The sequence below is a fragment of the Balaenoptera acutorostrata genome, chromosome 12 (genome assembly GCF_949987535.1).
Source record: "Balaenoptera acutorostrata chromosome 12, mBalAcu1.1, whole genome shotgun sequence".
NCBI classification, from domain to species: Eukaryota; Metazoa; Chordata; class Mammalia; order Artiodactyla; family Balaenopteridae; genus Balaenoptera; species Balaenoptera acutorostrata.
Genome location: NC_080075.1, coordinates 15,847,964 through 15,875,538, shown reverse-complemented (window position 1 = coordinate 15,875,538; position 27,575 = coordinate 15,847,964). Strand labels below are relative to the sequence as shown.

The 27,575-nt window shown below is 39.1% G+C and overlaps 1 protein-coding gene across 1 annotated transcript in view; it reads left to right on the top strand.

The window, feature by feature from the left end:
- KCMF1 (potassium channel modulatory factor 1) overlaps positions 1–27,177 on the top strand; it is a 74,792-nt gene extending 47,615 nt beyond the window's left edge. Inside the window, exons 3-7 of the mRNA XM_057558148.1 lie at positions 1,635–1,774; positions 15,050–15,151; positions 18,052–18,226; positions 20,884–21,166; positions 25,066–27,177. Coding sequence (XP_057414131.1) covers positions 1,635–1,774; positions 15,050–15,151; positions 18,052–18,226; positions 20,884–21,166; positions 25,066–25,327 — 962 coding nt within the window. The 3' untranslated portion in view covers positions 25,328–27,177. The remainder of the gene's footprint in view (positions 1–1,634; positions 1,775–15,049; positions 15,152–18,051; positions 18,227–20,883; positions 21,167–25,065) is intronic.
- Positions 27,178–27,575: the final 398 nt, after the last annotated feature.

The following is a 27,575-nucleotide window of genomic DNA, read 5'->3' as shown; positions in this document are numbered from 1 at the left end:
ATGCGAGGGATCTAGGTGGCGCTCTTCTTATGAGAATCTAATGCCTGGTGATCTGAGGTGGAGCTGAGGTGCTGATGCTAGCGCTGGGGAGTGGCTGCAAATACAGATTATCATTAGCAGAGAGGTTTGACTGCACAGAGACCATAATAAATCAACTTCTTGCAGACTCATATCAAAACCCTATCAGTGAGTGGCAAGTGAAACAAGCTCAGGGCTCCCACTGATTCTGCATTATGATGAGTTGTATAATTATTTCATTATACATTACAATGTAATAATAATAGAAATAAAGTGCATAATAAATGTAATGTGCTTGAATCATCCCAAAGCCATCCCCCCCCGCCCCCATCCATGGAAACCAGTCCCTGGTGCCAAAAAGGTTGGGGATTGCTGATACGCAGGGTCATGTCATCTGCTAATAGAGATAGTTTTACTTCTTCCTTTCCATCTCGATGCCTTTCGTTTCATTTTCTTGCCTAATTACTCTGGTTAGATCCTCCAGTAAAATATTGAATAGAAATGGCAAGAGTGGACATTCTTGTCTTGTTCCTGGTCTTAGTGGGGAGGCATCCGGTCTTCCACCAGTAAGTATGATGTTGGCTCTGGGTTTTTTTGTAGATGCCCTTTATCAGGTAAGAAAGTTCTCTTCTTTTTTTTTTTATGTTTATCTCCACCTACCCCAAATTCACTTGGCAAGTCTTATGCATATAATAAATGGTCAATATATATGTAATGGGTAAATATTTTTAAGATAGTCTTAATTTCCCTAAAAATGAATGTGCACGAATCTATCGTGTAGTAAACACTTTCTTTCATTTTCTCTTCTCACAAAAACGATCATATCTTCTTAAAGTAGGTATTTGTTTCATGTTAAATAATGAGATCTTTGTAATGAAGTGACGTAACATACTAAGTGTACTTTAAATTGCATTTCCTTTTGTGCTACTAATGGAGAAAAATAGACTTATTCCTTGACATGTGTTAATCAGGCGAACAAATTATTCCCATGGACTCTCACTAATTGGTCAGTTCTTCAGTAACCAAGTTGGGCAGAATACGTTGTGGTAGTTCCCCATTCAAGTTAGCATTTATAAGAACTGAATGCTTAGGGTCCTTCCTGCTATATGAATGGTATGTTCTGTAGATAAAAAGGTGCATCTAGGAGTTGGCATATTGATCATTGTCATCTGTTCTTTCCCTCTGAGCACTTGTGTTCTTGTATATGATATATCCTGCTGATTCTTTGTATTGACTTTGGTGTTGCCACAGTATATACAGAGATAAAGAAAAAAATAAATTACAATAAAATTAGAACCAGATGTGAAATTAGAGATGTTTCAAAATTAAATGAAGGGATATAAAGCTGTTTGCTTGCTTTTCTCTTAAGGCTGTAGTAGCAAGTAGAGAAGGAATTTGGGAAGAGTGACATAGAGTCCTTGGGAGAATAAGGATGTTACAGAGGGAAACAGAGAGGTACCTAAGCACTCCTTGACAAAGTTGAGGCTGTTGGTGGAGATTTTAGGCACCCTTTTTTTTTTTTTTTTTACATTGTCGTACCACATGATTACATTTTTATATATTTTTTAAAAACGAGTAATAATTATTTCTCAATGCAGTTCCACTCTGCTTTTCAGATCTGTACTATGGTGGGGAAGCTTTCTCTGTAGAGCAGCCGCAGTCTTTTACTTGCCCCTATTGTGGAAAGATGGGCTATACGGAGACATCTCTTCAAGAACATGTTACTTCTGAACATGCAGAAACATCAACAGAAGTGGTAAGTGAAGCAGCCTGTGTCTATAAATGATATGGTAAAGTATATTATTTCTAACATAAATAAAGCCATGTCACTATCATCTACCTCCTGCTAAGTGTACTGATACTGTTTGTGTGATAACTGTTAAATTACCTTTAAACAGCAAATTTTACACATCCTAGGAGGGAGGCTGCACGTGTACGAGATGATGCCCCCTATTTGTCCACACTAGCCTTTCTTGCCGTGTTGCTAAAAGCACGACGTGGAATCTTACACAAATTCAGGAGCCTTCAGTAAACACGTGGTTAAAAGGTTTTAAAGCACCCCGACCTGCAACACATCTCTTTTCATAGTATTCTAGCTGCCTGATTGATTTCTCTTTTATAAGGAAACCTTCACAAGGAAATTTTAAAATCTCTGGTCATGTACTAAGTAGAAATCCATTGTCACATCTCATTGTAGCATATTACTGACCTTCCTGGGTTTTCATCAGATCATATCTCTTGCTTCATAGGTCAGAGCTTTGAGGTCCCTAGAAGTTCCTCCTCCCCTGTTCTTTGCCAGTGGCCAGGGACCCAGAATAATACACAAAGAAAATCTTGGCTTGAAAGCTTTTTGGATATTTTACTTGACACCTGAGTCAGCATATATCCAACGTCAAGAAATGATGAGTGCACCCCAAAGAGTCCCCTTCCCCCCGTTTACCATTGGTAACAGTAGATAAAATGAGCCATGAGAGCTGGAACTGTGGGTGTAGAACTCGGAGAGTGTGGGCACAAGCATTTGCACATTGCTTCAACTCATAAGCCCCTGAATGTACTCAAAACAAATTAACTGAAACTCAGGAGAAGTAAAGTAATAGTGTATCCAAGGACACGCAGCTAGTAAGGGGCAGAGTCAGGTGTTTGAACTCAGCCAGAGTCCCTCTGGGTTGTAGAGTCCCTACTTAACCACTGTCCTATTCTGTCTCCACTACAGCCCTGCTGTTACAGCTGTGAGAGTACAGGTTCACTGTTATCTCCACTTACACTGCTAGTTGATGTTAAAGTTGTTATAAGATTTATAGTTCAAACAGTTGGTAAATTTACATTATGTAGTTCTCAAATCAAATTTTACCATCTAACAACTCAAAAATGCTCTCATCTTGCACCTTGGGGAACCTCAGAACACTATTGTCACATTTTACTTGTGTTCTTAATTTGTTCTTTTTATTCTACAAAGGTGATTTTGCTTCCTTTTGGAACAGTCGCAGATAACAGTGTGAAGAATGCTGACTTGATTGCATCTCTGTCCTGGTTGTTGTGGGAAAGTTGGAATAATTTCTCTTTGATTTAAATTCTGTTAAGTTTGAGAATTTATTTACCTAGATATAGTAAGGAGGGGTTTCCCTGTTGTAAACCTGGCATTCTTAAAATCAGTGTTATATTAGCCAGTAGGCCCTAGTGTAGTAGTTCCATCACCCCATTGGGACAGGACAATGTGTCGGTTTTCCACATCTAAAATTGGGGAATCCAGTGGAAATTCAAGTCCCCTCCATGAATGAAAAGCTAATTATTCATTTTTAAAAATGAGAGTCAACTACCAGCAGCCTTGCCTTTATTTTTTTCCAGAAAGTAAATATAATTTATTTATACTCCTTTGTACCTGATACACAGTTTGAAAATTAAATACCGTCTACAAATAGTTTTATGGTCTGTCTCTCATAAGTTGTGTTCAGTTATATGCCTTCGTTTAGTTCCCCAACTTTTGGAACATAGCTCAAGGCAGCGGCCATACCATTTTTTCATATTAGTATTTGTGGAATATTTTAAGGATTTCTCCCTCCTCATGGGCTCTTAGTCTGCATGAGCACTGCATCTACCTCGCTTCCCACTCATAGCACACCCAGACATTTCAAAGTGAAAAATAGCAAGCAGGCAAGAATCTTTGATACTAAGGTGCTTGATTCTTAATCATGTAGGTCGTGTCCTAGATCCAGGGCTGACATCAGCGGGTGTACCACGTGTGGAATACTGACCAGTGTCCATGCTCAATGATTGCTGCCTATGCCTTGCCAGGTGTTAAGTATTTTGAATGCCTCTAGGTATATATGTGAAACACATTATCAGCTCTGATGTGTTAGTTATACGTAAATGTCCATGTGATATTATTATGTGTCCCCTCTCAACACCCTCCCCCCTGTGTTTTGCCAAGTCATGGTAATTAAAACATTTTTGAATTCTGGAGTTCAGGAGTGACTCATGTCATTTTGGAAGGTAGGGAATTAGATTCACATAATAACTGTATCTCTGTTTCTATTCCTGTTTATATTTTTCTTTCTAAATGCTCAATTTGCTATCCTTCCTTGCCCCTGCATTTCCTGCATATCTCCTCTGTACCACCAGCTTGTACCTTCCTCTGGGACTTAAGGATCTCACTCCTCTAACCAGCATCCCTTTGGAACATTTAGGAGCGAGAGGATATATCCCTGCAGGTATTACTGTCACCACTAGTAAGCATTTACCGATACCTGACATAGCTAGTAAGAAAGTGTACGGAAGGTTAATTTTTAAAATAACTTTGTAGTCTTTGTCTATATTTTTGTCTCCTTTTTCAACTTGGGACTCTAAGGCCCCAACCTAAGATTTGCCTCCTTTCTTAAGATTAATTTAAGATTGCTCAAGAGGCTTTTGATTTTGAGGATATGGAGGATCCTTCAAAACTAGATATTATTAAAAACAACATCTGACATAGAATACATAGTGAAGATGATTAAAAACTTTACAAGCAGATTGGGTATAGTCTCAGGGATCTTTTTATAAACACCAAATCTGATAAGCAATGTGATTTTGAAGTTAAGTGCAAGTTCTTAAAAACCCTCATAGTTACGAAATCTGGTAGATTGGGACAACTAACTAGTTTTTGGTTGCGGGAAGAATTAAGAGGGGAAGTAGCACAGTATGTAATTATCAAAATCCATCAAGCTGGTAGTAGAAGTGAGCGCTAGAGGTCAAATGGGATTGCAAACATGAAGGATTTGTTGAGGAAGTGGTAGGAATGTGGAAGAAACACGGTGGGAAAGCTTTGAACATAAAAGCATTAAGCATGACTCCTGAAATTTTTCTTAAATCTTACATTTGAGCTGACTTGCACTGCAGCTAATTAGAAAGCCTTCAGGGATTTTTGTTGTTGTTTTTAAATGAAATGTAACTTTGCCTCTAATTAATGATATGTAATTAATCTTTCAGTTCCTTGTTTAATAAATCTCTTGCAATTTATATTAAGAACATTATGCTTTAAAGAGTAAAAGCACTTTTGTTCACCAACATTTTCTTCTCAGTTCTAGAAATCTGTGTTGTAGTATATTATTCCGTTCATAATTGCATCAGTTCTCTAGCATTCCCTGCTGGAAGCTTTTTGCTTTCTATTTTTTATTTGGTTTACTCTTTGGTTTCTTTACTCTCCAAAAAGGGGAGGTTAGGGCAATCTCCAGCTTTTAGGTTTTCATACATGTAAGTGATACAGTCCCTCCCTTTTTTTTTTTTTTAATTGTGTTAGTTTGTTAATTTTTATTTTCCTAGGGATACATCTGTATAAATTTCTGAACTTGGCACAAGGTTATTCATAATATCATCTTATTATATTGTCGATGTCTACACTATCTGACTCTTTCTCATTTCTTTTTTGTTTTTTTTATTTTTTTTACCTTTTTTCTTTTTTTTAATTAATTTTTATTGGAGTATAGTTGCTTTACAGTGTTGTGTTAGTTTCTACTGTACAGCAAAGTGAATCAGCCATACATAAACATATATCCCCATCCCTCCCTTTTTAATGAAGACCTAGATGTGTTTGTAACAAATTGAGTTTAATTTTGAAATAGCATGGTTGTATTGTGTTCTGTTTATACTGATTTGATAAGAAGTAAAAACCAAGAAGAAAGAATGATTTTAGAAATTTTTCACAATCTGACTTTATACGATTTTATTCTTATGGAGAAACATGGTGACATAAAAGGACTTTTACAATTTTTTTTAATGAGTCAGAATAATCTGTTTTAGCTGATTATTTAATATTTAGACAGTTGTTTGAGTGTCAATTAAAAGGAGCCATAGAACACAGAATAGAAATTATCATCATTGTGGCATTTTGTGTATAAACAGATGCATTTGATACCTAAATTAAACAAGCAGGAAAATATAAGATCAATTATACTGCAAACCAAAATAATGTGACAGATATGGTTTATACATGAGGGCTATGAAAGGTTACATATTTTTAAATTGTGTATAGGACTTTTAAATTTTGACCATCAAAATAGTATCTGTATTTCATTGAAAGACCATTTTAATATGTAGATATATAGAACTAACTTCCCAACACAGGTATTTCCTTATCAGGAACAATAATAGTGGAGTGAACCACAATTTTTACAAATCTTCTAATCTAATCTTGTACATTTTCTTAAATATTATAATTACCTATTTACTCTTATAATCAGGTAATCAAGAAAAGTAAGCATTTAAAAGCCAAATACACATTTTTTTTAAAAAAATAGGCTTGGATTGACTGTTACTACTTGCATTCTTCTTCTTCAAAGAATGCAGTTGGATGCTGTCTGCTTTTCTGTAAACTAACAATGGTATTTTATTTAATAATAGTGGAGGAATACATAAAACTACCGTTGCTACAGGCAACCGTATAGCTACTACTCAACTGCATTTAGCTAGAGAGATTATAGCAGACCAGGATTTGGTACTTTTACCATTTGTGCTTTTCATTACTTTTGACTCAGAACACTTTCTTTTTTATAAATCACTTTTTTACTATCTTTAGTATTTGGCTATCTTTGCACATTTTTAATAATAGTTATTTTGAGCATATTGTTTAAAATCAGATAGTAATACTTTTGATTTTAAGGGTGATACAGCCATTGGTTTCCCAGTAGATTTTTGAGTTGATAGCACAGAAGGAAATGATAGGAGACACGTTGGGGATTCCAGATTGTTCTAGGATAATTCAATTTATGTGTGTGTCATGATATTTTAAAAGATATTTCTATAAGAGATCAGTTCCTTAAGGTGATATGAAAACCAGGAGGGGAATCATTTAGAATATTATGAAAATGAGGTAATAAAAGCTTTTCCAAGAAGGTGTCGTGCCTGGTATTTCAGAGTATATTGTTATCCTGGGTAGGGTTTTCATTGCTCTGTGCTTCCCTCTGTGTTGAAGTAATCTCCTGTAGGGAAAGGTGAGTAGGCAGTTTTCAGAATGGGAAGAACACCCAATATGAAGGGGAGCGCTGGGTAAGAGAGCAGCAGGTGTAGAGACATTCATTTTGAGTTCTTTTTTCCTTTGGCCACTGGTTTGGTTTGTTCTTTGTCCTGTGAAATACTGGCTTGTCTAGTTCAGTGTCTGGACAGCTAATTTCAAGTCAGTGCATAGAAGTGGGGCCTCTTCTTGCAGGGTTTGCAGAAAGATTTGTAGGGAGGGGGGTATAAATTAAAGATGGGACCTCTCTGGCAACTACTGGAAAATTATAAGGTAGCTCAGAAGTCCTTTAAACACTTTTCAGCCTTGTCTCTTCTCCTGGTACCCCTTTTTTCCCCATCGTGCCCCTCAGGTTAAAAAAAGAAAAACTGGTTAAGAAAATTATTTGAAGACGCCAGTGTCGGTCTTCATAGCTGAGGTTATTTTTTTCTAGGAAATCCTACCAAACTCAGCCTCACTTGACAAACTTGTAATGCTCTTGAGAAGAGGAGCTTACAAAGCTTCTGTCATTGCCAGACACTAAACTCATTATAAACAACATAAACCCACTAACTTACGTAGAGTCATTTCTGACTTTTCACTAAAACTGTTGCTGGCTTTGGGCTCTGCCTCCCTGTGCCTGTTCCCCTGCAGCTCACAGGTGCTTACTGACGCACTGTGCAACAAGGGGTGCCCGTTTCCTTGTCTTTCTCTAGGTCTACAGGGGAAATATATAGCTTACCCCAGGATAGGTGGAAACAGTAAAGCTCACATTGGGGTTTTTCTTCTAAGTACTCATGGATGTGAGTGCTCATATTCAGAGTGAACTGTGAACAGGATAAAGAAATGCGAGCGCCCTGACCCCTTTGGAGTTATTTTTCATTGTGGCTAAATTATGTTTTTTCAAGTGTTATGAATTCCCAGGACATCAGTATACACATGTAATTTAAATCTATGTCCAAGAAACATGTTTAAAACCAAAACTTTAATTATTTAGTACTTTTAAATCATATATAAAATGTAAGGAAAACTGAAATTTTTGTATTTAACAAAAACTCCCTAACATTCTAAATGCTGCTCTTTGGAAGCAGGTGACAGTTCCAACCTAAGCATTAAAATGGGGAGAATGGAACTGAGGAGAAAAATAAATTCAATATGAAATAGCTTATACTTAATTATAAGGTAATTTGAGTGTTCCACTGCAACAGCAGAAAATTAGATTATAATCGAGTTGAACATTGTGATCACTCGCATCTTGAAAGAACCTATATCTGTATTGACAAAACGGATGGCTAAGGTGCATGTAGCTACAACTTAGATGGTTCTAGAGAAGGCCCAAAATGAGTTTGTTAACCATGTAGCATAGATTTTCCACTAGTGCTTTTTGTATGTCCTCAAAGCAAAACTTCACTCTTGTCTTATTTTCATTATATCTGCAGATTTTACAAGATAAACTACTTTTAATTACGCAAGAGATCCAAAAACCTGGAGTTATCAGTTAGCCTTAGCAGTTATTAATTCAGTAGAATGTCAACTCTCTCTTTAGTGTGAGGATTAAAATATAATGTATGTGAGGGGTTTTGTATGTCATGGCTTTAAATTATAATAGCTCCTTTGGGTCACCACTTTTCAGTAAAAGAAACTTTGTTAAAAACACCCCCATTGAATTGCAGGTGATCAGAAAATCTGCCTTACAGAACAAGCCCGTGGTATTTCTAGAGCTGAATTTAAGAGTTCCTCAAAAGGAGAGACACAAATTGTGCCCCAGACATGAATTGTACCTAAGTATTTACTCAGTAAATACTTAATGAATTAGTTAATCCATAGTAACAAAATTATACAGTATGGCAAATTTAACCAGTCAGAACTTTAACTTTACCAGCTTACCTGGACCTCACAGCATAAGTCCTTTAACTTACAGAAATTAGGACACAGTTGTAATAAAGAGCCGCACAAGAGAAGGTATGCGTATCGCACTTGCAGAAGTTGCTCTTATCTTAAACGACACTCACAAGGCTTTACTTAAATGTTTTTATTTGAATTTACTACATAGTCTACATAAATATCGTAAAAAAGGAAGACCCCAACTTTAAAAAGAGGCTATTTTTGTAAATGTCCTTTGGACACCTGGTTTGGAACTCAGAGCACAGGAAGCACATACGTTGGCAGAACACATCATGTAGTGAACTTTGATCTCAAAGCTAGCTTGGGAAAACCTAGGTAACCTTATACTAGAAAATTAGTATAGTATTAAACAACACAGGAAAATTATTTGGCTTGCAATTATGTTCTTTCTTGTGTTATTATTGGGGAAAAACAGCACATTCACATAAGGATGAAGAAATAAGCAGAGCTTTTCTGAAGACAGTAGAGCTATGGCAGTGGGTAGGTTCTTCACTGCATTTTAATTTTGCTTCAGAACTTATAACTCCTCAGATACAAGGCTGTTACTTTTAATCTTTTCAACCATGATTAACTTCATAACTTGACTCAGAGCTGTAATAAAGGAATGAGGAATGGAGAAGGGGGAAGGAGTTTTGAAGTAATGACCAGAAAAAAAACAGGGAAACAAAGGAGGATGGGGGCTGCACAAGGGCTAGTGTGTGAGAGAAAGTGTGGGTGCCTGAGCGGAAATTAACTGAGTTGTTAGCTGTGATGGAGGAAATGGGTCAGGGTGGGGCACAACATTTACTTTGCCCTCAGACGGATGATGTCAGAAGAAAGGCTGTTCTGGGTCATGCCTGGGTCAGTTATTAAGGACAGCTTAGGGGAACATTTGCTGGTCTTTCTCAAGACTTCATGTATTCCTAACTTCTCAATGTGTCTCTCCAACTATTAACCAAGAGCGTTACATCTAATATGTCAAGTGTGAAGTAGTGCTTTCCGAAGTCATCAGATTCTTGGAGTAAAGCACGATGGCTGTCAGCATAATAAATTTAAAACATGGCCTCTACCCACACAGACTTTATAGCATGTCTAAAAACCAAACTAGCTCTTCTGACACAATTGGAGAAAAATGCAAGAAGGAGTCAGGGCTTTGTGACTTGAGGTGGGCCTTGAAAAATGGGTGTTACTTCAAAAAGTGGACAGAATGGAAGGAATGGTATTACTCAAGGGAAGAGACATGAACCAAGATGCAGTGTTAGAAAGAACACAGGAGGTGGAGAGGATGGTAAGGCATTGATTGTTGTGTGAAGTAGTGGGAAATAAAACTGAATTAGCCAAATGAGGCCAGAGAGTAGAGAACCTGTAAAACCAGAATATTTGTCCACTTGGCTTGGTGGACAGTAAAGAGAAGTGTTTGCCCCTGTACAGAGGAGTGACATTTTCTCTACCGTCCTGGCACCTAGGCTCTCATTTGGGAAGGGAAGGATGGTAGGGTTTGAGTGATTCTGTAGTTCTTTTGAAACAGGATGAACTTAATCATAATGATTATGTGGATGAACATGGATCAAAAAAGGGTAGAAATTACAAACAAGCTTTTGCTGCCTGTTATAAGACCATGATCATCAGAGAAATGATGCCTCAGACATTTGGTATCACCAGAAAGTAACAATAGAAGATGATGTAAGGAAATCACAGCTTTTGAACATGTATTCTCAAAAGGAAAATGTTTCTCATGGGTGTAAAATTAGATCAGAGAAATAAATGAGTTTATCAAGTTTGTGATCCAGAAACCTAGTCAAGAAATGCTGATTGCCAAGGCAGTTACTTCACTTAAGGTGTTTGCTGTTGAGAAGAAGCATGGTGTCCCAGAATCTGAGTTCAAGGGCAGTTTCAAGTGGTCTAAGAAGATGATGCATCGAAGTGGATCATCCTCATGGTGAAGAACCTCCCTAGCTCCCCAGCAGCTGCTGAATGAATTTGGTGAAAGACCAGTCTCTCTATAATGCTGCAGTCTAGCGTCAGTGAAGGCCAGGTTATGTGCTGGATCAGATAGGCAGTTTTTAAAATGCGTTTTTCTGTAGCAGTGAACAAAATGGGCAAGAAGTGTATTATGAAGCCTATCCAAAAAAAAGGAGGGAGAGAGAGAGAGGAAAAGAACTCACCACATCATAGGAACTTAAATCCTCCTCTCTTGTTGTTTTAAAGCACTGTACAGTAGCCAGACAGAATGCTACCTGGAGAGGGTTTTCGAGTTCAAGAAAGAAGCTGGGGGAGATCCGAACTTGCTTTAGACTGGTTGATAATTGTATGGGGCGCTTGCTTTTAGATTTCTTTTTAATGCACATAGCCTGTCACAGGGAAAAAGGTTTTGTAAATTCAGTAATGACTTAGCATTTACATGTTGAATAGTAACTTCAGAAGGTATGTTCTAGACATTGGTCACACAGGTGGCCACCGGTGTTGGGAATCTGCACTGGTTACTCAGTGGCCATCATGCACTGGGAACATGTGGAAAAATGGAAACTCCATTATGTTTTTGGCATGGGGTCTCACCTCAGTACATGGGTAACGGCTTCCAAAGGTGCTGCAGGTAAAAAGCAGGACTGATGGTGACGCTCAGTGGCAGGATGACGCAGAAGGGGAAGACTCAAGCAATAGCAAAGATTGCTAAGACTGAGAACAGCAAGGACATTTGTGAATAAGCATGTGGGGGAGGGGTAGCTAATGACAACATTTAGTGTTTCATACAACAGGGTAAGTATTATTTTTCAGTACCTTTGTATATTCAAGCAGTATTTACCAAACTTTCTAATTATAAAGTAACTGGGACCCTTGTCAAAATACAGATTCTCAAACCTAGAATCACTTTCTAGGCAGGAGTCTAGGAAACTATTTTTTTATATATATATTTTTTTATTTTATTTTATTTTTTATACAGCAGGTTCTTATTAGTTATCTGTTTTATACATATTAGTGTATACCTGTCAATCCCAATCTCCCAATTCATCCCACCACCACCACTCCCCCCGCCGTTTTCCCCCCCTTGGTGTCCATACGTTTGTAGGAAACTATATTTTTAACAAATGCTCCAGATGAATTATATCCTTAGCACGTTTAGGAAGCACTGACTTAAGCCAATTCAGTAAGCCTTAACGTTGACAAATTGTTGTAATTTTTAAAATTTTTTATTTTATTGAAATATAGTTGATTTACAATGTTGTGTTGTCATAATTTTAAGCTAATGTGTTAGCTTAAAATTAATGGAATTTTCTTGTTCAGGTGATAGATATTTCTATATCATGTGGTGGTAGAAGTATGATAAATATTAATGTTGACAGGCTCATAATTTTAGGGTTAATAGCTTATCCTTTGTGTGGAATTTACCTGTCCTGTAAAAGGTATTAGGTACCATCTCATGGAAGTAAAGACACACTCAGAGCTAAGCTGCATTTGTGCTCCTGGGTGCAGGGTGGCGTCTGTCTCTATTCCCACCTCTTCTCTGTTTCTCCTGCCCCACTTTGCTCTTCTTTTTCTCCCTTCCTCTTGTTCCCTCCATTATCTCTCAGAAAGTACAACCTTGATTTACCAAAGTTTTTATCCTAAAACATGAGTTAGCTTGCTAAGTATAAAATGTAAAAACCTGTAAGGTGACCGGGCCTCCAGTTCCATCAGCACTTAGATTTCCCTTCCAGGTCTTCATCTGAATTAGCTTCATGTGGCCCCAAGTGTCACAGCATCTTCCACTTGGTTCTCATCTGGCCTCTTGATTTTTCTGTGCCAGCTGCCAAACTAGGTGTTCCTCCTACCCCAGTAATTCCGTATCCTTGGTAACTCTTTATCCCTAGTTACTAGAGAAGTGTGTTTGCTTTTGTGTTATTTCTCTCTAAGTGAAGCAGTCTGAATACCTTCATCCTGCCTTATCCCTACAGTGAAATATAAAAGATTTTGAGTTACAGAACTGAAATTAATACACAATATTGAAGGATCTTGATTTTCCTTCTATTTTACATCCCTAACTCAAAGGTGCTTTTCTAGTTTGTAGGAGATTATCAGTCTTATTAGGACATTCTTAGTATGTTTGGTATCTGTACTTTCCCATTCTGTCTTCCTTCCAGGAATGCATGTTCTCAAGGAGACTTGCCTCATCTAAGTTCATTGACATGCCTCCTCACAGTACTGCAACTTCTGTAGCTGTCTTTGTGCAGTTCAAGTTATAAATAGATGTTATCCAAAGGCCAATCCAAAAGGAAATATCTTAGAAGGAAGATGCCTTTTCCTTTTGGTGGTTATTTTCTCTTTGGATAAAAATCTCATACATGCAACTGGAGGTTGTTTCTGCTTCTCCAAACATTGTCGGTCTTTTTGCTTTTAGCAAATCTGGTCACAGTTCCCAAACAAGAAAGAAATCACACTGTCCTGCATTTCTCAAAGAATTTACAATCTAGCTAGACAAGACAGAAACATGTGAAAAGTAAAATAAGTATATCAGACTCTACCCCACAGTGTCACAGCACAGGAGTGGTACAGACAGTAAAACCCAAATTCCTGGTAAGGAGAGAGTTGATAATCTGTAAACTTGTAAACAGATCCAATTGCTTTTCTCTCTGGCGCCAAAAAAAGAAAAAAAAAAAAAAAAACACGTTTCTGGCATCTTCTGAAGAAACACAGGCATAGCTATCTAATTCTTCCTCTCGTTTGCCTCACAAGTATATCCCATCGTGACCGCCCTAATTCTTTTGCACACTGTCTTGCTTAAATGTTATTTTTCCTGAGCAACTTTAGGTTTTCTTGAGGATATTTCTCAGAGTCCTGAGGCAGATAATCAGGACAGCTGACTGTTTGCACATGAAGAGGAACTGGGATCACATCAGAGTCCGGGAACTTCTGCTTTCCAGTCATTCGAGATAGGGATTTGTGTTCACTTAGGCTCTAGGAATCAGAGTGGTTTGTTTTCCCCTCCGTATCCCAGTGTTGTCCTTCCAGGTCTCGCCTTTTCCCTGCCGCCTCATCTCCAGTGCCGCTCTCCTCTTCCACTCTGCTGTGAGCTGGCAGTAAGGTCAACCAGATGCCCAGTTTTACTCCAGGTGAAAGAATTCAGGCACAGGACACATGTATTGGCAAGATGGATCCTGTCCATCTCTCCTGTCCCCGGAGGGGCGCAAGCTGAAGCCTTTCGTTGTCCAGGCCCTGCGGCTTCCTTTGGTTGTGCTCCTTTGCGTCAGACCTTTCTTCTTGGTTCTGTTCTTTAAGGTTGAAGTTCTTCATACTTCAAGGCTTGGCTACCACTCTTAGGCCATCATCTGTCCAGTTGGATTTCTGGAAGAGTAAGGGGCTTTCCCCTGAAAGTTGTGCATTCTTCCTGTCCTTCCCTCTCCTGCCTCCTATTTCACCACTTCTGTTGAAACTGCTGTTTCAGAAACCACATTCCCAACCTGTCAAGCCTCGTCTGCCTGTGGACACGTTATTTCATTTCTTCTTTCTCCTTCTATCCCTTGCCCTCAGGCCCACAGCGAAGTTGTCTTCTACTCCTTGACCTTGCTCTGATCCCAAGCTTTTGTCCTACCTCCCATCCTTCTGGGAAATAAAGTTCTAAAAATGGTCTCTCATACCCACTCGCCACCTTGGAAGTCCCATTCATGAATCGATAGAGTATATTTGCATATTATCGGTAGTCATTGTCTGTCTTACCATACCACATTCAAAGTATTTAAGTTCGTGCAGTTGTGTTTTTAGTAAGAGCTTTGCTGTCTTGTTTGGCTGTTGGCCCTCAAGTCTAGCTTACTTTAGGGAAGCTTATGTCTCAGCCTTTACCAATCAAGACTGGACTTGGTCATGAACGTGCACTAAATAGCACACTAAAAAATTATTTTTATGGAAACTGTGTCACTAGACCATGCAGATGAATCGGCCAGGCTGTTGGAAGCCGTTGCCAGAGCTCAGAGTCGCCCTGTGTGTTTAGAATTGTCTGTCTGAGCCTGACGGACGTCTGCTTCGGTGGGGTCACACCACTGATGCCTGCGGTTCTTGTTCAGCCTCCGCAGCTGTTCACTAGTTCAGGATCTGCTTTGTTTTTGCCTGGTTAAAACCTGGTCAAGGTAAAATGTACAGTAAAGTATTCATCCGGAAAGATGTCTGATCAGTGTTCATCTGTAAGTAAACCTGCTTTCTTTACTTTCATTTCAGATTTGTCCGATCTGTGCGGCATTGCCTGGAGGCGATCCTAATCATGTCACGGATGACTTTGCAGCTCATCTTACACTTGAACACAGAGCCCCTAGAGATTTAATATCCTTTCGAGAGGCAACAAGGGGAAAAGTTGTTTGTAACATTTATCATTTCGATGATTTTTAAGGACAACATCCCCAAAGAGGAAAACTAACCTCCAGACTATCTTAGTTGAATTAACCTTTTCCTAAGAGTGACTCAGTGTTGAGGTGCAGTTTCTTATTTCTCTTTTTCTGTGCTATAACTGTTACATTAATCATGCTCAGTAAGTGAAAGTTCCCTTGCTTGTCATCTTTAGTTCGTTAACCATCAGATTTTTTTTAAGACAATTTGACCAGGTTATAAGTCTTCAGGAGGCTGTTTTCATACAAAAGAGGAAAATGCTAATCCAAATTAAAATCTAGTTCATTAACTATATGGAGGATGGATTTGCTTGCCACCCCTGATCTCTGTTGCCTCACCCTGTTACAGGCTGGATGGTGGGCAGGTGTGCGTCGTGGGGCTTCCTTCCCTTTTGGAGTTTCCTTCTCCAGAGAGAGCCATTTCCTGCCCAGTCTCTGAGTAGGATAGCATAAGGTCAGGTCCAGCTCTAAATTCCTTTCCCACTTTCATTTCTGCTTCCCCTCCCAAACCAATCTCATGACAGTTCCTGGCAGTATTCCCTAATAATCTCCAAGAGATTACTGGCCCCCCAGAGTAAATTAATTTTGTAGACTCGGTGCTTCTGGTTTCAAGTTATGAATTGTTTTTCTGAAACTATCGCCTATTAACGTAGGGTTCTGTTCTCATGTAAAGGTTTTAGCGTTCATTGCAGTTTGAAGCAATTCAAGAGCTAATCACAGCCTTTCTCCCTGCCAGACTTCATTCTGATTCCTTTGCTTGCCTCCTGGCAATCATAATTCAAGCTTAGACTTATTTGAGGAAGAAACTGGTGTGGTGGTTTTCTTGTCCTACAGCTCCCATCCCTTGCTCACAATTCCTAATTTTCTAATTAGAAATATGGCCCTTTAGAGTTAGGGGAAGATAAGTGGAAACTAATGGGAAGATATAAAGATATGAACCCATCCTGAGAAGTTAGAATATCAGCCTGGACTGAGCCAGTCTTTGACAAGTACTGAAAGAACAGAGGAACCCACTCTTCCTCTCTCCTACATGCAGGGGACACTAAAAGCAAAACGAAGAAAGCGGTGCTTGCTTGTTTTTGTTTTTGTTTTTTCCAAGAGAATATGAAAATCCAAATAGGCCAAGAATAGTTTAGCCTTAGAGTCACTTCTCATTTTGTATAAAAGAATCCTATAACAATACCCAGAGTTATGCTTGATCCATGCGTCACTCCATCTTCATGGAGAAGCTAGGCAAATAACTTTTTCAGCAAGTTCAAGGGCCTCTAGTGAAATTAGTATCCATTCAGTAGACTGTCCCATATCATCTACATGCATTTTTGTAAGATTTTTATGAGTCTTTCATTACCAAGAAAAGATTAGCTTATGCAAAATATAAGAATAAAAGAAGTCATGTGTTGCATTTTAGATTACTAACAAGTATTATCATTAAGTTCTAGAAAGCAAAATGTTGGCATAGCAGTTTTCCTGGAAATATAACTGATTTTTCAGGTACTTCAAGTGCTACTGTGTGGTAATTTTGTTTGACATGAGGGAGTGACTTGTTTCTAAGCCTCTTAAGCACCCAAACTTTTTTTTTTTTTTTTTAAACTACTTTGGTGGAACTCTTCCTAAAGTGCACGTTTTACACTTTTTAAAAACAAAGTGTGATGATCACAACATCACTTTCTGCAGAACCCAAGCCACTGTCATGAACACCACCTTGAGACGGTGTGCGTTACGGTGGCGCTTGAGGGCTTCCTGGAGCCACCCAACCTGTCCCCACGGGACTCCTGAACCATCAGCTGACAAAACTGGGAAGTCAGCACAAAAATTAATCTGCATTATATAGCTGTCTGTTGTCTGCTTTGTTTCTTTTTTTAAATTTTTGTTAGAGTATGGTTGATTTACAGTGTTGTGTTAGTTTCTGCTGGACAGCAAAGTGAATCAGTTACACATATACATATATCCCCTCTTTTTTAGATTCTTTTCCCATATGTTGGCTGGTTTGAAAGAAGATCTCCCCTGCTACAACACCTAGCTCACCCAGTCTCCTTGCACACTCACACTCACCTGTGTGGAGGAAACACAGCGTTGTCTTCATGAGTTTTGGCAGCTCTTTGCTCCTCAGGACCTTCTTCAGTGTAACTCACACGCAGGTGTATAAGGTGGTCGAGGCTGCTGGAACTTTGACTTCTTGATAAATGTGCTGTTACTCTCTCTGTGTCCACTTGTACAAGAAATTCAAATCTGGTTTTCTGCTTAGCAGCAGCATTGGAAGAAAAAAAAAAACTTGCCAGATTAAAACTAATAGCCAGAAGGAGTCTTTTACTCCTGAATTTAAATTGTTTATACTGTTCGTTTCTCATTACAGATGGTCATTGAGATTTGATTAGCCTGTATATTAGCACAGTTCTTACCAGATATAAAAAATTGCTGGTTATTATTTGTGGTTACTTCGGTATGAACATATATGGAATTCAGTACTGAGTTGAGGGTAAGAGAATGTCTCACCCTGGGTGTCTGACCAGGCAATGCCTCTCACCTCGTTTGGCAGTGTTAGGAAGGAACTTCTTCCCACCTGGAGAAACTTTTTTTTCTCTTTGAAAACACACACACACATACATAATATACACACACAGTATACACATACTCACATTTTGCTTTATATTTGAGTGTCTTTTTTTAGAGTTAATAGCCCTCATAGATATAGTTGTACCATTTGTATTCTAAATGAAATGTGCTATTTTAAAATGCTTATAATTTGGGAAATCTGCATGTCTATCTTGCAAGGACTTGGGTGATTTTTTTTTTTCTTTCTATGAAATACTTGAGTTTTTTCCTTAACTTTGGAGTTATGATGAATCGAGTGGTGTTCGACATGTACGTAGAATGTTTCACCCTGGCCGGGGATTGGGAGGTCCTCGTGCACGTAGATCAAACATGCACTTTACTAGCAGTTCTACTGGTGGACTTTCTTCTTCTCAGAGTTCATATTCTCCAAGCAATAGGGAAGCCATGGATCCTATAGCTGGTAAGTTAGTTTCACATTACTAAAGGAAATGGCTGGGGATGGTGGGGCTCCCTTTAAAAATTTTTGGTAGGATTTGTATTCTTAGTCTCTTATCACACGCCACATGTTCCTTGACAAAATTCCTCTAAATTTTATAAGTATAAAATGTGTTTAAAGTAGACCACATAAAGTAGTTCATATTATTTTGGCATTTCTTTAAGTACTTTGAGGTATAAGAGAATAAGGAACAGTCAATGTTCTATTTATGGCCTCCAGTGAAACCCAAGAAAATCATAGAAGATTTCAGAGTTGAAAGACCTGCAGAATTCCATGGTTCAGCCTCCACAAGCTCACAGATAAGAAAACTAATTGACAGGACTAAAGAATTAAGCTCTTCTCATGGAAGAAAGTCAAGTAGGAGTGTCTTGTCCTTGCCTTGATTTGAGAACTATATTACTGTGGAACATTCGTGTTTTAATAGCTTGGGAAAATCTTACTTTAAAAACCATTTGGGGCTTCCCTGGTGGCGCAGGGGGACACAGGTTTGAGCCCTGGTCCGGGAAGATCCCACATGCCACAGAGCAACTAAGCCTGTGCGCCACAACTACTGACCCGTGAGCCACAACTACTGAAGCCTGCATGCCTAGAGCCCGTGCTCCACAACAAGAGAAGCCACCACAATGAGAAGCCCACGCACCGCAGTGAAGAGTAGCCCCAGCTTGATGCAACTAGAGAAAGCCCGCGCACAGCAACGAACACCCAGTGCAGCCAAAAATAATAAATAGATAGATAGATAGTTAGAAAAAACATTATTAAAAAAACAACAACAACATTTGAACATGTAGTTCATAGCCAAGTCACTGGTCTCATGCATGACCAACCTGGGAAGCCAGCAGCAAAGCACAGGGTTTGACAGTCAAAATGTCAGAAGTCACTGTAGCCTGAGACCCTGAAAGATTCAGTAAGCACTGGCAGGCAGTAAGAGTCCAGGGAGCCTGTACAGGTCCGAAATGTGTACATACAGCGGAACGCGTACCTGAAATGCTGCTGCGTATAAATCTGCCATCGAAAGTAGCAAGTGTTACTCATAAAATCTTCCTTAAAATGTGAGATATTCAGTGTAAAATCTTTTTTCTTTTAACTTTTTAAAAAAATAGATTTATTTTATTTATTTATTTTTGGCTGCGTTGGGTCTTTGTTGCTGTGCACGGGCTTTCTCTAGTTGCGGCGAGCGGGGGCTACTCTTCGTTGAGGTGCTTCTCACCTCAAGGCTTCCCCTTGCAGTGGCTTCTCTTGTTGTCGAGCACGGGCTCTAGGCGCACAGGCTTCAGTAGTTGTGTCACGTTGGCTTCAGTAGTTGTGGCTCGTGGGCTCTAGAGCACAGGTTCAGTAGTTGTGGTGAACGGGCTTAGTTGCTCCGCGGCGTGTGGGATCTTCCCGGACCAGGGCTCGAACCCGTGTCCCTGGCATTGGCAGGCGGATTCTTAACCACTGCGCCACCAGGGAAGCCAGTGTAAAATTTTAATTCCAAACATGCTTTGGGCATTTGGATGTGGAGTAAACCCCAAAAAACTGAGTTTTGGGAATTTTAAAAAATACTTCTTCAACCAAAAGGAATATTTACCTGCTGTCTTTGGTAACAGGCTCTAAAAGTTAATGTGATTGCTGGGGGCAAAATTCAAAATTGAGACACTTTCTCCATTCAGTTTTTTTCTGTCAGTGAAAATTAGTTTATGTTAGTGATGGACTATATGAAGGAATGGTGTTAAGAGCCCCTGGGATAAAACAACAGTGAGCAGTAAGGCAGAAATGTGCCCTGGAAATGAATTTTAATGGTGAAGAGCTTTGCCAGCCTAGGAATGTTGAAAGGGCAATCATCAAATCCATGTAAGCCAGGTAGACCCTCCACATGGGAGAAGGCAACTCCTGCACCTCACTTAGATGAGAAGGCAGGGACAGAGAGCCACCTGGCTCCTGATGAGCACAGCCTTGTTCAAACAAGAGAGTCTAAATAGGCTGTACAGTCGGGAGCTAATCAGCTTCACTGGGCATCACCGGTGGTCCTCACTGCAGTGGTGCTCTGGGGCTCTCAAACAGCAGTACCAGAAGGTTCCAGAGAAAGAAGGCAGAGGCAAGTGTACAACCGTCACAGTTAGAAATGATGCAGGTCTCTTGGATTTAATTCTGAGAGTCATTCAATCATTAAATAAATGTTTGAGTGCCTACTATGTGTCAGGTGCTGTTCTAAGAACCAGGAATATCGTAAACAGTGGACTTGATCCCTGCTTTCATGGAGCTCATGTTGAGAGGGTTTATGTTATGACTGGACCAGTAGATGAGCCACCTTAGCCTACTAAAATACTAAGAGAAAGTGTAACTAAATCAGCGCATTATGCAAACAACTTAAAAAACAATTTGCTATGTTTTGCTTAAAAATAATTGTATGTGAGCTAATATTCATATGTGTTTGCATTTCTCATACACAGCACATACACAACACCTCTTGCCTCTAGGAGGCATCCTAAAAGGGATTAAGCTCCAAGCTGAAACCGTATGTTGCCACAGGTTACCTTCCTGTTGACGGTCATTTTTAATGTTCCTCTGGTAAAAGCATGATCTGTAGCGTTTTGTTTTCCTCAGATTGAAGTAGACATTAATGTCTTCATTTCCATTGGCAGAGCTTCTATCCCAGTTGTCAGGAGTGAGACGTTCTGCAGGAGGACAGCTTAATTCCTCTGGCCCTTCCGCTTCTCAGTTACAACAACTGCAGATGCAGCTGCAGCTAGAACGGCAGCACGCCCAGGCAGCACGGCAACAACTGGAGACTGCACGCAACGCAACCCGGCGTACTAACACAAGCAGTGTCACCACTACAATCACACAATCCACAGCAACAACCAACACAGCTAACACAGAAAGCAGTCAGCAAACTATCCAGAATTCCCAGTTTCTTTTAACAAGGTAGTTCATTTATTAATGTAACTTTGAGAAGTAGTATTTTATTAGCACCGCGCAGCCTGAGATGACCTTTTCTCTTTTGTGCTTATATGTGTTCTTAAAGACTCGGCCTTTGATCAAACCATTAAAACTCACAGATCTCTAATCAAAACTGTATATTCAGTATTTCCTTAAAAATATGAAAAATAATAGTTTATTTTAGATAAACTAGGAATGCTGATGGTCTTGTTCTAACAGTGTATCATCATCTGATACGAATTTCTTTTCCCATATTGCCCATAAAATGTAAACATCGTATCATTACATATATGGGACATACTAGGTACATTTATTGTCATAATTAACGTTGCTGTCTTTTTATTGCCAGTTTCAGTCTGCTGTGAAATATCCAAAAGTACAAGAGAAGATTTTATAATGTGGTGGTTTTCTCCTGAGAATTTCTAAAGAAATGGAATTTAAATTTTTATGGTTAGCGAACACAAAATAACTACTTTAAAAAAATGGTTCACCACAGTGTAAAAAATACTTAGTATACACAGTAAATGGCTCTGCTGGATGGAGTAGAGTTCTTATTTGCTTCTGAAAACTACCATTAGCAACCAAATATGTTCCTCTGCTGAGACCTCATAGGCATTTTATGTGACTTTTAAAAATAAAAGAATTTTAGAAAGAGCAGTAATGAGTAGACGTAGGCTCAACAGATAATGAACCTGGACTAATTTGGACTTTTAATGGAATAGAGAGGAATATAAAGTTAAAAACTGTGAAACGAAGAAGAAAATTAGTGTAATATATCAGTTATCTCCAAAAAGTAATGTGTGTGACAACTAGATGTTAGAAGAAAACACTATTTCTATGTATATTTCTTTTATCTCATGCTTTTAAACATCTCTGTTAGTACAGTGGCACATGTGTATAGTTGTAAATAACATATTGTTGATGCAGAATAAAAAATGTTTGCAGATCTCTGCAAATAGGACCCCTGTCAAGAGCCCCAGCTTTTACTAGTTTGGACCTTAGGCTAGTCACTTCACTTCTCCAAACTTCAGTTTTATAATATTCCATGAGTTTTGCCGCATTAGAATGAGAATTGTTTTGAGGATGAAATGGAGTACAGGTATGTGTATGGTCTGGCTCAGTATCTGGCATATAATAAAAGCCCAATTAATGGTACTTATTATCATTTGGTATGGTTCTAAGGAGGAAGTTTCAAGTGGGAAATTTACCTTTGGATTATCTCTGCAAAGTGAGTAACTGTGCCTGATTGATTATTACCAGAAAATGTGGCGTCAACGTAAAGAAAGCACAGAGCCACAGATCTAGGTACCTACCTCAGAAAGGAGCCCTACCAGTGTGTGTGTCTGCTGAGGGTTCGCTGGCCTGGGGGTGGAATGGATGTCTTGCCCCACTGCCCCTTGGAAAACTCATCTTCCCACCTTTGCTCCACTCTGGTTTTGTTTTTGTTTTTTGAGCTCCAGACTCAGTGAGCTTGACCTGGGACTTTTCTCTATGTAGTTATTCTATACCAGACAGCCAGCAACCAGGGCACAGTATGGGTGGCCTCTGAGTGCTTTCCTTGGATTCTGGTTGTAGCTTCTGGAAGACCCCCTTTCTGTCATCTGATACTGTATGTTGCATAGTACCTTGCAATTTGTAGACCACTTTCTACATCTTTCATTGTGTCATTAGATCCTGACTCATATGGTTTACCTAAGGCAATATTTCCCCAAAAATATTCCCTGGAACTTTATATATTCTAAGAAACATAAATAGTTATTTATGTTCAAGTTTTTTTTTCCTGATGAATAAGTTTGGGCAAAACTAAGTAACAAATAGTTTATTTACTCTTGGGCGTCTCAGAACTTCAAATACATTAACGTGTGTACTGAGAATCTTCAAGGCTAGGAGAGGGTCTGCGACGTTTCCAAGGGGAAATCCTCGTCCCTGGCCACACAGCTGTCATGTGATATGCGTAGGGCTCCAGCCTCGTCTTTGGTCTCTTTGACCAGGGGCAATTCCTGTTCCTGTTGCCTTGGAACGGATGGTGGGACACAGTTTCTTTGGGATCCAAAAATGGTTGACCTTTTAGAAAGCAGTTGTGTAAGTGTCTATGTCAGATTCCAGTCTCTTGGTAACGGAGCCAACTAGTTTTGCTAACTCCAGTTTGAAGCTCCTTACAAGCTTTGCAGTTACTTCTAGATCCCAAATGAAGTTGGGCCATCAAGACATCTAGTCCTAGTACCGATTTTATCTACCGCCCTCAGGAATGAAACATTTTCTCAGTTACTTCCTAAAAATCAAAACAGTAATACTAGAATTACATGCTTTCCAAAGGTTTGGGGGCCTCAGCCTGTATGTTTCTAGTTTGCCTGCTTGCTACGCAGGTAGTCTTCTGTGCATCCTTTCTCTTTCTAATAGGTTTGACTTTAGTTTCTTTTCCTTTTTAAGGCCTTTTCCAAAACTAAGGATGTGGAATGTATTTCATTTCTTAGCACTTTCAAAGGTTTTGACTGAGAATACGTAGCCTATTGCTCCATCTCCTGTTTCATTAGATACTCTCTTATATTCTTAATTTGGTTTTAATCATAAATGTCATCAGTCATTTCCTTTCAGTGTGGATTTAATGGCTTTTATGTAGTTACCTTCCAGATGTTCTTTCAGTTCTTAAATTTAGATCTTTTGTTTTCTAAGCCATGGATCTAATCATTGAGTGGTTTTGAACTTTGATGGCTGTGAGATTTTTGAGCAAGTCACTTAACCTCTTCAGTTTCTTCTGCCTACAAGTTGATAATAATGAGACCTAACTCATAGGAGTTAAAAGAGATAGTCCATACAAAAAGCACTTAAAACAGAGCCCATGGTGAGTGCCCAGTATGCCTCCTCCATTGCTACTTTGGGATGCCCCCATGCCTTCCAGCATAGGTGGGACAGCAGAGAACAGGTGCGGGGTGTAGACGAGCATGGGCTCCAAGTGCACCTGGCTTCTCCGGGAGGAGCACCTGTCACGCATGCCCACTGAACCTCCTTTCATTGTCACCATCTTCTCCCTGTTTGTTACTTTTCCTGACCCCAGTGTTCCAACCAGTTTCCCTTTCTTTCTTTGCCACTAAAAATGTAGAGAAAGAAAATTAGCACTGAAACTAAGCAGAATTTTGCATAAGTCACTTAACAGGTTAGTAATAAAAATTCAGCTCTTAACATCCGTCCAGTCTCTGTGCAAACGAACCAGGTTTCCCAACATGACACAGGCCTCATAAGTGCCTGTTATCAGATGAGCATACTGGGCCGTTCAACCTTGGGTCAGACCTGTTACACAGTCCTTGGTTTGTAGGTGCGCACATGCTTGTGCGTGCGTGTGTGTGTTTGCCTTCTCAGTCTTCTGGACATATCTTCATTTCAGGAAGAATTAGATGGAAATAATAGAGAAAAGCCAAGAGAACTTTTAGGATTTTTTTCGGTTGACTATTCTAATCACTACAGATTTTGTTTTTGTGACCAATGTTGCTACTTTTCCTCTTTTTACTCCCCACTGGTAAAATTTTGGTTAGGGAAATCACTACTTCCCCAAGTATCTAATCTGTTAGAAATTTTGTTTTCCTTAGGAAATTTTTCACCACAGTTTTCTCTAAAGGGAGTATGAGAAGTGTAAATGTATTTTTTCCTCATTGAATCTAATTAAAGCATAGACTTGCACCTCGGGGTAACAGTATTGCTACAAGTGTGGGGAATTCATCTCAACATAATTAAGGAGGTAAATTAGAGCAAGGTGTTCCATTAATATGTCTCAGATTCTGAGTTTTGCCGCCTGTGAAGCTTGCCCAGAGTAGGACATTGTAGAAATTGACCCCGACATTGTTCCCTGACTTTTTACCAATAAGATCTTTTCTCTTTAATTTACGCAGGTTGAACGATCCTAAAATGTCTGAAACAGAGCGCCAGGCCATGGAAAGCGAGCGCGCAGACCGCAGCCTGTTTGTCCAAGAGCTCCTTCTATCCACTTTAGTTCGTGAAGAGAGCTCGTCCTCAGACGAGGATGAACGGGGGGAGATGGCAGATTTTGGTGCTATGGGCTGTGTAGATATTATGCCTTTAGATGTTGCTTTAGAAAACCTAAATTTAAAAGAGAGTAATAAAGGAAATGAGCCTCCACCACCTCCTCTTTGATGACATCCCAATTCGCAGACAATGTCCTCTGTGCTGTATTTGCCAATGAAAGTGGACAACAGCTATCCTGGGTTTGTTTGGTGATTGTAATTTCAGGTCTGTCACTCTTGTTACATTGTGTACATTCAAAAGGAAGAGAGAAAATATATATGATAATCATTTCCACTTAACTAATTTTTACTTCTAGCAGGTAAATGTAGGTAGCAGTGCAGGGGTGATCTCTGCTTCCTGTACCTTGACATGCAAAAGGCTCTCCTAATACTCCACATTCAAACTGAAGAGGAAAATTGAAATCTCTAATGAAGCTGCTGTGTGTATTTATGAATATTAATGAATAAAAACTGCTTGGATGGTTTACCTTAACTACTGCATGAGGTTTTTTGCAGCGTGCATGAGTTTTAGTGACCTTGTTATTTAAAAAACTTAAATACAAGGAGTAAAACTTAAACAAAAATAAAAGCCCAAAGCTTTCCCAAACATTATTCAATGGTTACGCAGCAAAAGAGTTACTTGACAAAGTAGCTTTTGAATAATGTCTGCCTGAATCACCTTTCTTTGTGTGCCTCTACGCACAAGCCAGCTCTGCAGTGGAACCTGGGGTCGTAGCCGGTGTCGCGCTCCGCCCTGTGTGACTGTCCTGTCGCCTTGTTAGTCATCTTACCGTGTGGAGCTCAGCCTGTCTAACTCGTCCATAGAAGACACACCAGTACAGCTACTGTGGGAATCTGCTGCAGGCGTCTGTGTGCCCTGAAAACAAATCCTGTTCTACTTGTTTAAAGTTTTTACTTTTTGTGGTTGTTTAAAATTTTTTTCAATTGTTAAATATGTTTTATTCAGGTGTAGATGAATTTCATTTATTCACTGTTCAACAAAGTTAACCTGAATTATGTTGTCTTTGTTTTTGAAAATCTCACATTCTCAATCATACTTTGCGTTATTTATGTATTTGCTTCATAGTTTGCTGAGACAGATCAGTATCAGGGGAGCTTTGAGGATTTGCCTTCCCAGACTTTGTCAGTATATTACAACCAAATTCTTAATGCTAACTTTAGCACCTTTTATTTATTGGGTTTTTTTCAGCATAAAAAGTAAAGCCTTTTAATTGAATCATGCCACCTATATGCCTATATTATTAATCCTATGTGTAAAAAAAAAAAAATGTACAGCTCTTTTGGGTTTGTTTTGGGGTTTGGAGGGGCCGGGATATTTTTTATTTTCTGTTTCAGTTTTTGTGCATAGACTTTTCACAATAGCTCCAAGGCAGGGACAGTGGGTTTGGGGTTGGGGGGCAGTTTTTGGAATGTAAATTTAGGACTTTTAAAAAAGGTGCGCACAGCTTCTGATAAATTTATAACTAGACTTAACCTAATCATGTCTTGTTCCAGTGCTCTCTCTCCTCTGAGCCCTTTCCTCCGTCTCCCCTCTTCCGCTGTAGTCCTTTCCTTCCCCGTCTGTGTTTCTCTGTTTCTTCAACACAAGCATACAGACTCAAGCACCCTCCGGTGTTCTCCCGAGAACTGTGAAGTCCATGCTCATCCAGATGTAACCAAAAAAGATGTCACCCCACATTTCTAAAAAACTGTTGCTTCTCCTTCTCTGAAACTTCAAACTCCCAACAATTTTCCAAGTATCCTAGCTTTGTTTTCTTTAGTTTCTGTGATGGAAAATGTTTTAAAGGAAAATTTTACACCAGGCTTCTGGTTATGCTAGAAGTCCAGTCAAGTAGGATTTTTTTTTTTTTTCAATTGGTTGTTGAGACGTTTCAAAAACCAGTTTTCAAGCTGTGGTCTTTTCACACACATCTTCTGCACATACATCACACATTTCAATAAAGCATTTTCAAGACTGTTGACCACTTGGATTTCTTTGGTGTTGGTGAATTAGCCTAGCCATTATTCAGAGATTGTATATCTCTAATCCAGTGTTTTGGTTTGTTTGTGGTTTTTTTGGTTTTTTTGTTTGTTTGTTTCATGCTAGACTTGAAGGTCCTGATTTTGTGTGAATGCATTACGTTGGATGTGAGAAATAGAAATTGCCAATTATGTGCTTTCCCTTTACTGCACAAATTCTGGGAAAATGTAAGATCCTTCCTTTTTTAACATGGTTTGAGGGGACAGCTGTAAGTCCAGTCAAGGGCAGTTTAATTTAGATGATCAATTTGACACTTCAGAAGACCTAAAGGTTTATAAGATTCCATCTCAGAATACTGTATATTAATTATTTTTTACCAGATATTTTACAAATACCT